The 12247-nt window shown below is 36.9% G+C and overlaps 1 protein-coding gene across 1 annotated transcript in view; it reads right to left on the bottom strand.

Moving 5' to 3' along the window:
* The window catches only part of NEBL (nebulette), a 118290-nt gene that overhangs the window by 74437 nt on the left and 31606 nt on the right, over window positions 1-12247 (bottom strand). Inside the window, 2 exon segments of the mRNA XM_024129724.2 lie at window positions 4842-4943; window positions 5873-5974. Coding sequence (XP_023985492.1) covers window positions 4842-4943; window positions 5873-5974 — 204 coding nt within the window.

The following is a 12247-nucleotide window of genomic DNA, read 5'->3' as shown; positions in this document are numbered from 1 at the left end:
TAACTTTCACGGTGTCTCCAAATTTTGCAATAGCCTTGTAATCGATTTTTATGAGAACTTTATTCTCAAAGATTTCTACCACTGTTACGCATTGGGCTACACACCTTAAAATTTGAATTTTAAAATGCTGTCTAACCTTTCCAGGTTATTTCTGTAGCATGAGATTAATTATTTAAAGTATATCTGTCATTCATGTACTTCTAATGAGTTTAATAATAAGCGAAGTGTTGGGAAATTTATCTTATTTTAACCTTCAGAACTCTGTGTGGTCTGATTTAAAAGATACCTAAAGAACAAAAATGCAAGAGTTTCCCTCATTAATTAACCAGAAAGTAAAATAACTGAATTACATAAAAAATATATTTACCAGACACTGATACCAACTGTTTCTTATCTTGCTGTAAGGTTTGCACATAAATGAACTAAGAAAATAGCCAAATAGTTTGGTCCGCTCACTGGCTCACCCACTAACTTCACAATCACACCGCACGTTCTCTCCTCTTTCCCACCCACAGCTCACACATCTGAGCGCCCACACGCTAATGCACACTCGCTTCTGCTAAGGGATCAGGGCAACGCTTTCCTTTCATTATAATGGGCGACTCAACCGTGGAACAAAGTATCTTCCTTCCAGTTTTAAGACCCTTTGAGACAAGAGGAAATAGGTGTTGGGTGACTTTGCTATGGTTTTCAGGCACAATGTTACCCCTTCCTTAAACAAAAATCAATCACTGGAAACAAATGAAAAGATATACCTATGACTGATTTTATTCACATTATGAATATCATATCTAAGAGTTAATGACTACCAACTTTTAAAAAAATATAGGCTAGGTATATGGGATGAAACTCCTAACAGTTTTATAAAGAATTTTAACTGACTTAGCAGAACTTTCAGAGGTACACACTACAAAAAAACACTAGAACCGCTCAACCACAATGACAGAACGTAACCTAGTTCCTCATAACTGCATCTGAACAGGGCTGTGTTTCAATAGGCAAAGCCTGACTTCCAATCTCAGGAGTTCAAAGCTTTCAGCACGAGGAGTGCCGGGCTTGGTGACATCAGCTATGGCTCAGTCTCACAAAGTGCCAGAAAAGCAGAAAGAAAGCAGACCCCGAACGAAAGCTTTTCATCATAGTCATGGAAACATATGCTAGGAAAGAAGTGGAAAATTGGATAAGTGCGCTTAATTATCAGTGAAAATGAAGAGTAAACAACAACACAACGCCACACATCCATGGGCATCAACTCCTTCCAATTTTGGATGAAACTGAACTAAGAGCTGTTGAGGAAGAGAGTAAAAACAGATTTTTAGGTAGAATTCATCATAAAATCCATGTGTTTAAGTCGGAATTTTACCCAAAATATACTCTGCCCTTATTTTCATAATAAAATAATACCTTACTGACTTTGAACCAAATGTGAATGATCTAGAGAAATTTGTTTAATCAGTCTCTATGTAGTTCTTGAAAGCCTAATCTGTGCCATTAACGCCATTAAACCCTGTCCCCACAGAGCTTGCTGAGTGGTAGTGAATAGATGTTTAAAACACACACATATACATTTATATGACTAATATACATTGTTTTAAGAACTATAAAGAAAAACAGAATAAAGGGGAACAGAGCAATATAATTTAAATCAGCAAGTCAAAGATATGACATTTAAACCAAAGGTTGGGTGGAAGGAGGTTGGAAGGGAGAGTGCTTGCCCAGAAGGGAGAATGGGAGATTCTCCAAACCAGTTAATACCCCTTTACAATGTAAGGACAATACTTATTATTAAATTTTAACATCAACCTAATTAGTAATGTTTAGGTTTAAAACCCTCTCTTACCAATACATCAAATGCAATTTTAGAAGAAACACTAATTACTATAAACATAAAATTTTCTTTGATATTATAAAACTAAAGGAATTCCATTCATCACATAGACAAATTCCAATTCATAAATTAAGATGATCTATGAATATGAAAACAAAATAACCACTCTTAGAAGAATTTTTTTAAGATGATGACTTCAATAATTACTGCCCTAATATTTGAGATACTTACTTATAAATATACCCATCTCTTTATCTTAGCACATGAGATTTCACTTTCATTTTTCACTGATTTTCTTTTAATTACTTGACCATAATTTTATGTGCCTCCTAGACTTTACAACTATGGGAGCAAAGCTATTGTACAAGTTAACATAGGAAGAGTTTTGTTTCCACTATTTTTTCCGGGTTCAATCCCACAGAGCTCAATTTCCAGGTAAAATGGGAGAATTGTGCCCTCTCGCTTTCCCTTTCTGTCTTTTCATCAGGGGTGTCTTATCTCTCCACACCTTGGGCACTGCCCCGTCATCGTCTTCCCTCTCACAAGCCGGGTGCTCTCTTACTCTTTCTGTTCTGCATCTTGCATCCTCCAAGATGTAAGCTTCCCAGCTTACTGCATTCCTAAATTATTTCCCTTCTACGTATCTACTTGCCTTCGTGGGCTCCTATATTCACGATCTCATTAGCTTAGGAGCAAGAGAATATATGATCTCCCAAGCTGTCAATAAAAATAAGAAACTACACTTTCTGCCTTTATTTCTAGTCAATGCACCTGAAAATACAAATGAACATACCAAGTTCATTCCGGAAGTCCTATATATTCATCTGCCCAGTTTTTCCCTTTTCTAATGAGTTTGTACACTGTGAGATCAGCAAAAATATCATAAAAAAACAAAGATGACAGATATAATGTAACTTGCAAATTACAATCTGCTTAGGCATCTGATAATTCAGTTATTAAATGATTTGAGATTTTTTTTTTTAAGTCTGCCTAAGAACCCAGATAGGATCAAATGGTAGGATTTTTGGTGACTGCATTTGAAATGTGAAAATAAAAACTCAAATACTAAAACTTTCTTCTAAGGTCTCTCAAATAAGATTGCGAAGGAATGAATTTAAGACCAGACTCTAAGGGCAAGTCAACTATTTCTGCTTCATTTTGTGCATGAATTCATATAAAAAATGCGGAGTAGAAAACTATCTGAAGAGCTACAGTAAAATTATTCCTGGGAAATGATGCAGTGTTTCTATGGGTCAGGCAGTGTTTGAAGCTGGTCACGGTAATTCATTTAATCCTCACAACAACCTTAAGAAGCAGTATTGCTGCCATGCCATTTTACGGGCCAGGAAACTGCAGATGGAGAAATTAAGCCATCTGTCCAAAGTCACTCAGTGAGCCAGCAGCAGGACCAGGAACTCAGGGTCCAGGTCTACAGCCCATTTTCTTAATTACTCAGCCAAATTGTACTGCTTTTCTAGAATCTGCCACTTCTCCTACACAACCGATAGGAACTCTTTGCCCCCAGAAAAGGCTGAGGTTGTAAGAAGTCAGAAAATCTAAAGCGATACCGGAAGAGTTGCCAGATCTGTGCCAATATCCCCTGCTCTTCAATGAGTGTTATTTGGGCTGAGAAGAGCTTGGAGTCACGGCCCTTCTCAGGCCCTCCAAGGCTAAGAACATAGTAGATCTTCTCATTTTTTCAGACAGTATTTTATGTTCTTCAGTTAGATTTTACAGTTTTCCCCTTTTACATCTCTCCATTTTGAAGTATAATCGAATTAAGACTTTTGCAACTTGAAGAATAGACGTTTTCCAAGTTGAAAACACTATACATGCATAAAAATTACTGTTTGTTATCACTACTTTGCAAATGTTACCTTTTTCCATTTCAAGAGTTGTTAATTTTTATATAGTCAAGCATGTCTAACTATTATTTTATAGCTTCTGGTTCTCCAGTTTTAAGAAGAACTCTGTTATCCCTATGTGGTATATATAGTCTCTTGGATTTTCTTTTAAGGTTTAAAAATTTTTTTTGGTTTACATTCACATCTTTAATCCATCTGGAATTCATTTTGTAGATGGTCTAAGATTCAGGTCCAATTTTATTTTTACCCAGATGGATGGCCAGTTATGTCAGCACTGTTTATTAACTAATACAACTTTTTCCCACTGACTTGAACCAACACTTTTATCATATATTAAATTCTTATACACATTGGAACCTATTTCAGGATTCCCTAGTCTATCCTACTGATTATTTTATCTCTTACTATATCAATCCCATATTGATTTAATTTCAGTGGTTTTATACTATGTTATGGTAACTCACAACTTAAGTGCTCCTTCACTGGTCTTCACTTTCATACTTTTAAAGGCTATTCTCAGGCATTTCCTTTCCATTCAGACTCTAAGATCATTTACCCATACTTCAAAAAAACTGTTGGATTCTAATTGAAATTGCATGACATTTACGTATTAATTTTGGGAAAACTGAAATTTTTATCTATTGAGACGTTCAGCCAAAAATATGGCATGTCTTTACACTTTTTCAGATCCTTTTTATGATTTCACTGTTCTCTTCATTTACATTACCTCTTTTTTACTTTGTGATTAAAGCATTTAAAAATTGAGAAAATTGCTATTTTTCTTACTAAGTTAAAAGTTCTGTGTATGTGTGTATAGATAGAAATTTAATTATTCTTCTAATCTAATTGATATGACTATTGCTAAATTCTAGAAATCCTAGGAAATGTGACAACATGGCTGAACTCATAGAAAAAGGTTAGAATTTGAGCCAGGAGAAAAGAAAACTTAGTTTTATGCTTAAAATTGGACTTATTTTATCCCTTACTGAAATTTACAATTATTGTAATCCTATCTGACATGGTTACAGAAACATTATCGTTACATATTCTTGCAATTAAAGACATTACCTAAAGTAAAGTATCTTCCAGTGCTGCTAGAAACAAAATCTCTGAATAAAATCATTGTGGAATCATCACTAGATTCTTACTTGACTAGAAAGTTTAGAAGCTTCCACAGCATGTTCAAAATCTGGTCTTCCAATTACAGCGGGCTCTTTATTCATTACTCCTTGCCCTTTCTTGTATTCAGCCTAAAATGAATAAATAAGAGAATGTTGAATATTACTACTTTCCAATGAAAAATTACATTGATAATAGCCAAAATAAAATTGACCCTCAGTCCACAAAAAATGTTCCTTACAACTCACCAAATACTAAAATACTGACTGCTAAGAAGAAACTGATTTTATAAAAACAACTTTTTTGTAGTAAAATAATTACTAAGTTTGAGTCCATGAATCCAGTCATCATCATCATTGTGTTTATGTTATCCAGGAGAAATTTCTAGATAATTGAGACCCTGCAATCCGCATACAGATGTCTTCCGGCTTTGTTTAGTCTTAGGAACTGATCTAACCCTGTTTGGTTAACATGCAGTTGAATTTAGTAAATAATTATTGATTTTTTAAGGTGAGTATAGCCTATGTTACTCAAATATTTGGTTCAAGTTAAGTAATCATTTTTAATCAGGATGTAAGGTATGTTTAAGTAACATGGTATTAACCAAGAAGGATGTCTTAGGGAAAATAAAAACAGCCATGATGTATAGGAAATGTGAATGGGTAAATGCTGACCAAAGAGAACCTGCACAATTAACAGCAACAAGATGGAAACAAGGCCAAGTGAAGTTCTTTGGGACAAGGTGAGAGATAAAATGGGACCAGACGAATGACAAACTTGATTCTCAGGCTCAGACATTTGAATGTTATCTTATGCCTGAATAGTATTTATTTTTTTTAAAGCATGACAACAGAGCCATGGTCAATTCAAGTTTGATCAGTTTCTGCACATATCCAAATAGTTTATATAGTGAAATGGGTAATTCAGATGAAAAAATTGAGATGTCATTAATTCAGATTGATTAATTTCACTAACTAAATTAACCATCCAACAACCAAAGCCACTTTGCCTCCTGCAAAATGAGAAATCAATTCTGCTCAAGATAAGAAAGAGAGATTACATTGCTTATGATCTTGGAGATCTGTGTCGCCATCTTGATGTCTGGTCTGTCAAGCTCCGCATTATACATGTGGGTGTCCTGCACATCTTTTCTATAAAAAATCTGATCAAAGAGACAGTTTTGATTGAAAAAGAGAAAACAGAAATGAGTAGTTTCAATAGCTGCTAGCCTTAATGTCCATAACATAATTTATCCTTGCCATAATCTTTTAAGAAAGCCACTGACCCTAAGTTTTTTTTTTTTAATTTTTACGTGCAACATTTATTTGGATAACTGTACTCTCTTTTTACTATGCCAATGCCTCACTAACATTACTGCATATGAACTGAATTTATACAACATAAAAAATATAATCCCAAGACCTCGGCACAGAACCAATCTTATAAGATTTTACATATACCATCCTTATAAGCATGTCATTCTGTGTAAGTGTATATGTGCATATTCACATACAGAATATCCTCACCAAGGGCTTTAACTTGTCTACCACACAGTCTTGACCCCCAGGGGATACAGGATAAGCTCCAGCACACGAATATGGAAAATCATTTCCTGGGGTGAGGGTATGTGAAACTCTGGAACTCTCCAGCTTTCACCCTCCCAACCACACCTTTCTCTTCCTTTTCTGATTGGACTCTTCAAATGCCCCTTATCTGGGAGGCCTAGTGATGGGTACTGATAGTTTTATTCTAGTAAATATCATTGCAATGACTTGATCCTCCAACAATAAAAGGATCCACATTAAGGAATATTCATCCTCTGAATACACATTAGATACAATCAAACCAAAGTGTGGAAAATAGAGATTTAAAGAGAAAAATATATATAAATTTTGCCAAACGTACTTTAGATGACAGTGGTCATTTACATTAACTTGACTGACAAATGAGAGGAGAGACCAGAAGCCAACTCATATAATCCCTGATGGGCAAACATCTCACTGTCTATCTGCTTCTCTATTTCCTGAGATCGGTCATGAGCTGAAGAAATATTTATCTATTTGCCAGATGGAGTTCTATATGGCAAATTCACCAGTGGATGGCTAGTCAACTTGTCCATTACATTAGATTCTATTAAATTTATAATGCAAAGGGTGTAGTAACAGTCATTTTTAAAACCCATCTTCACTTTTTCAAGATGTAAAAAGTAGAACATAGAAATGTACAACTGAACATCTATACAAAATGCATAATTAATTGTATTTCTAATGTTGCATGCAAGCTTTCTGCAATAGCATCATCTGGGGTACTTATTAAAATTTTTAGATTCCTGAGATCCATCCTCAATCCTCTGTAACAGAATTTTGGTAAATGGGGCGCAAGAATCTGCATTTTAATGAATTCCCCAGTCGACCACTATGAATCAGTGCTCTGGATAATATCAATGTATCTTGTTATTTTCCTTTCAACCTTGCAGCGTTAAAAAAAATTTGTACATTTTCATTTCTTTCAAAAATAATATCAAGTGTAAGAAATGATAATGCATTAAAACTTTCATAGGATCCCTAATGCATTATATGATTTTATTTCAATGAAGCATGTATATACACTTCTATTTAAGAGCTTGCACTGGGACTTCCCTGGTGGTCCAGTGGCTAAGGCTCCGTGCTCCCAATGCAGAGGGCCCTGGTCAGGGAACCTAGATCCCACGAGCCACAGCTAAGACCTGATGCAGCCAAATAAATAAATTAAAAAAAAAAAAAAAAAAAGACCTTGCATCGGCCTCACCACCAACTACTTTTTAAACTACGTTTATAATCATGAACCTGTCTGACAAGTGAACACAGCTTAAATATAATTAGCATAATTTTGGCAAGAACATCTGTTTCCTTCACTACTTGCATTTTCATAGGCTTTACGTTAAGCAATTTTAAGTAGGTTTTGTGCACACCGGTAGCAAAAGGAACAAAAATAATCTGAAAACTGAGTTATTTTGTTGGGTGAGTTTATAATCTTCAGGGATTTAAAATAAGCCAATTTTGATTGGTTTCAAAAAGCAACACACTCATCTACAAATGATGGCCAATCAACCTCAGCCTGCACCAAGTTAAACACAAACTGTGTAAATAAAAATGGACTCTCAGGTGAAAACACACCAAAATTATTACCCACCTACAAGACTAACTGTTTCTCAGTTACTACATTCAGATGAAAGCCGTAGGGGGGAATGTCTTTTTGGTTAGAAAAGAATGAGGGTAAAAATGTAAACCCTTACTTTTTGAAAAGAGCTGCAACCTTTCAGAAATCTATGCTTTACATGGGTTACCTAATTATATGCTGTTCAGCCTAATGGCTGCGTGAAGAGAGGTGAACTGCACAAAGGCGGCAGGAGCAGGACAATGAATAGGGCCCCATCATCCATGTAAATTGCAAATTAGAGGCCAGCATATGTGACTCAAAACAAATATTAAGATTGACACAAGCTGCACATTCAAACAAGCGGACACCACAGAGCCACACAGGAGAAAAGCCCAGGAGTCTGTCTCTACCGATCTCCCAGAATATCAAGGCTTGAGGTTACCCCCCAGGAACGGGGGCTTACGCTGAGGGACGCTGAGAGCGGCAAGCTCCTGATTTTCGCTACCTGCAAGGATGTCTGAACATTGGAAACAAGGTTACCCGAGCAGATTGCTCATCTTCCTCCATCTAACCTGTTACTTAGGGCCAAGGGAAGCTCATCTGACATTTCTCAAATGTCTGCAACATGTGTTTGCTCCCTTCCTCAGGCCGTCACAACTGAGGAAGAATAAAAACGTTACAGTGGAAGAGAGGTTTGTCAGAGGAAGGGCAAAGGAAAAAAAAAAAAAAAAAAAAAAAAAAAAAAATATATATATATATATATATATATATATACACACATACACATACACTCTTTTTTTTCTGAATAATCCAAACCCTAAATGCTCACTGTGTTGGGACAACGACAGATGGGACCCCGTTCTCCAGGCAGTCTTCTCAAGACGAGATGGTGTTCTATAAAAAACTGTTTTGAATAAGAAGAAAGACAGAGATTCCTGAAAATCTCTGAAAATCTCTGAAAATTCCTGAAAATCAACCCAGGACAGGCGCAGGCCTGAGAGTCAAGGACTGATTTTGCCTCGTTTTATTTAATGTTTTGTTCCCTATCGTGTCCTCAGAGTAAGAGAATGAAAAAGAAGGTGGAGGGAGGAGAAGTGAAAGGGGGAGGGAAGAAAGAGGAGGAGGAGGAGAAATAATAACAGTAATAGTAATTGTCATTTTAGGCCATTTATTATGTACCAGCTACCATATTAAGGACTTAACATCCACTGTCTCACTCACACATTTCTTAAATGTATGACTATAACGATTTATATCCACTAAACCAAGTTCCCTTTATGACTCTTCTATTGCAAATTTTTTCTTAATTTTAAACTAGTTATTCTCACTAATGAACATTAGAATAATCCTAGTAAGTTCCATAGGAAACAAATGGAATTTTAATGGGCATTGCACTAAACCTACCAAACAATGTAGGGAAAAAATTGATATCTCAACAAGATTTCAGTCTGTTCACAGGAGAAGGTATATTTCTCCATTTCTTTAAATCTTTTATTTTAGCTTTCAGTGAAGTTTCACCCTTATCATCTATAGGTCCTATACAGGAAAATACAATCATTATTATATTATTATCACTTTTATAATTTATTTTGCACTCAAGATAAACTGCTTTATCTTTTTAGTAGTATATAATATTTTCGCAAAGACTAGTTATGGTTTCTTCCTCAGGAGCACCTAGAATTATTACTGTACATGCTTGATCTCTTCCTCCCGCCTTTTTCTTCCCCACTGAATTTACTTCCTTGCCCTTTTCCACATATCTGGGTCATTTTCCTAAATTATTCCTTTGTAGTGGACATGTGTTGATTTTTTAAAAATCTGCCTAGCAGCATTATTTATTTGGAAACTGCCCCTCCCTCACTCCACGTGATCTAGCGGGGCCATCAAAAGCAGCCTTCCTGCCTAGTGACAGGAGTGGCCATGTGACAGGTTGTCCAATCAGATACCCCAACCCTTGGGAAACCATGATTAAATCGAGGGCAGACACGTAACCAAGCAAGGCCAGAGTCATTGATGGATCTGAGGCTGGGGGAAAAAGAACTGCTGTCCTTTCCTCTGGGATCAGTTGCTGTGAGGATGATTTAATTTTGGAAACACCAGCCTTGAGACCACCTAGACAGAGTCTGTCTGCAAGTGAAGTCATACAGAAGCAAGCAGAGCCAAGAGATGGGAAGAGAAGGAGAGTCCTCGTGACACTGTGGAGCCTCTGGAGCCAGTTATGCCTGAAGGTAGCTTGAATTTCCCAGTTACGCAAACCAATAAAGTCTCGTTTTTCACTTGAGCTAACATGACATGGATTTCTGTTACTGAACCTAGAAACTCCAAATGCAGCCTCCATTTCATACGTTTTTCTGCAGTGTCAAATCTGTTCTTTATTGCCTCCAATAAAGATTTTAATTTTATCACCTGAAACTAACACAATATTGCAAATCAACTACAGTTAAACGTTTTTAAAAAGATTTTAATTCTATCAAAATCTGTCACTGAATTTCTTTCTTAACTCACCACGTTCACTTTCTCCCTCAGCTTGTATTTTCATCTCATTTCATTGTCTTTTAATTTCAGCTTATTCTCCCCTTATAATCTTTCTACTCCTGCTTCATAAGGCCACATCTTTTGCATGTATCCTACAGTCATGCCGAGTGTCCCACGTGCCAGGTGCTGTTCTAAACACTTTAAACACATTAATTTCTTAAATCCTTGCTGTGCTCGATAGTCTGTACTCAACTGGGCTCCATCAACACTCCCTCCCAAGGCTAGAACTAGTTATCCAGAATCCCCTTCCTTGTATCATTCTCGGTTGGACTTGGACAATAAGAGGAACTTTCAATTAGATATTGAAAATGGAAGTGAAATGGCTGCGTTTATTCTTCAGGTACAGCCAGACACATTGAGCAAAGGATTCCCAGTGACTCTGCAGCAAGCTCTTCATGTTTAGACAACAGTGATTTGAGATTCTTCAATAGGTGAGTTAATAAACTAGAGAAAAGCAAAACCTCCACCACGATGGTCCATAGAGTGAAATTCAAGCCCTTGGAGATGCAAAGATTGAGAGGTGAGGGATGGCAGGCAGGATGGAAGCCACAGACAGACACCTGTGAGGCTAAGGGCAATGTGAGCAGACAGACTAAAAGAAATCAAATCCAACTGGCCCCGAACTCATTCATTCCCTTTGCTACTCTGGTGAAGGTTAAAATGATTCTTGGTGAGAAGAAACTAGACAGGATAGGTATATAGGACAGAAGTTAAGTAGTGTGAACTGTATTCAGTCATAATCTCAAAACATCAGTTCAGTCAGCTTCAAGAAATTCGTCATAAACTTTTTTTTTTAAACATCTTTATTGGAGTATAATTGCTTTACAGTGGTGTGTTAGTTTCTGCTTTATAACAAAGTGAATCAGTTATACATACACATATGTTCCCATACCTCTTACGGCTTGCATCTCCCTCCCTCCCACCCTTCCTATCCCACCACTCTGGGTTCCCTCTTGCGTCTCCCTCCCTCCCACCCTCCCTATCCCACCCCTCTAGGTGGTCACAAAGCACCGAGCTGATCTCCCTGTGCTATGCGGCTGCTTCCCACTAGCTATCCACCCTACGTTTGGTAGTGTATATATGTCCATGCCACTCTCTCACTTCGTCACAGCTTACCCTTCCCCCTCCCCGTATCCTCAAGTCCATTCTCTAGTAGGTCTGTGACTTTACTCCCGTCTTACCCCTAGGTTCTTCATGACTTTTTTTTTTCCTTAGATTCCATATATATGTGTTAGCATACAGTATTTGTTTTTCTCTTTCTGACTTACTTCACTCTGTATGACAGACTCTAGGTCCATCCACCTCACTACAAGTAACTCCATTTCTTTCTATGGCTGAGGAATATTCCATTATATATATGTGCCACATCTTCTTTATCCATTCATCTGTCAATGGACACTTAGGTTGCTTCCATGTCTTGGCTGTTGTAGACAGAGCTGCAACAAACATTGTGGTACATGACTCTTTTTGAATTATGGTTCTCTCAGGGTATATGCCCAGTCGTGGGATTGCTGGGTCGTACGGTAGTTCTATTTGTAGTTTTTAAAGGAACCTTCATACTGTTTTCCATAGTGGCTGTATCAATTTACATTCCCACCAGCAGTGCAAGAGTGTTCCCCTTTCTCCACACCCTCTCCAGCATTTATTGTTTCTAGATTTTTTGATGATGGCCATTCTGACCGGTGTGAGATGCTATCTCATTGTAGTTTTGATTTGCATTTCCCTAATGATTAATGATGTTGAGCATTCTTTCATGTGTTTG

Source organism: Physeter macrocephalus, chromosome 11, assembly GCF_002837175.3.
Source record: "Physeter macrocephalus isolate SW-GA chromosome 11, ASM283717v5, whole genome shotgun sequence".
Classification (NCBI taxonomy): domain Eukaryota; kingdom Metazoa; phylum Chordata; class Mammalia; order Artiodactyla; family Physeteridae; genus Physeter; species Physeter macrocephalus.
This window is presented reverse-complemented; position numbering and strand designations above follow the sequence as displayed.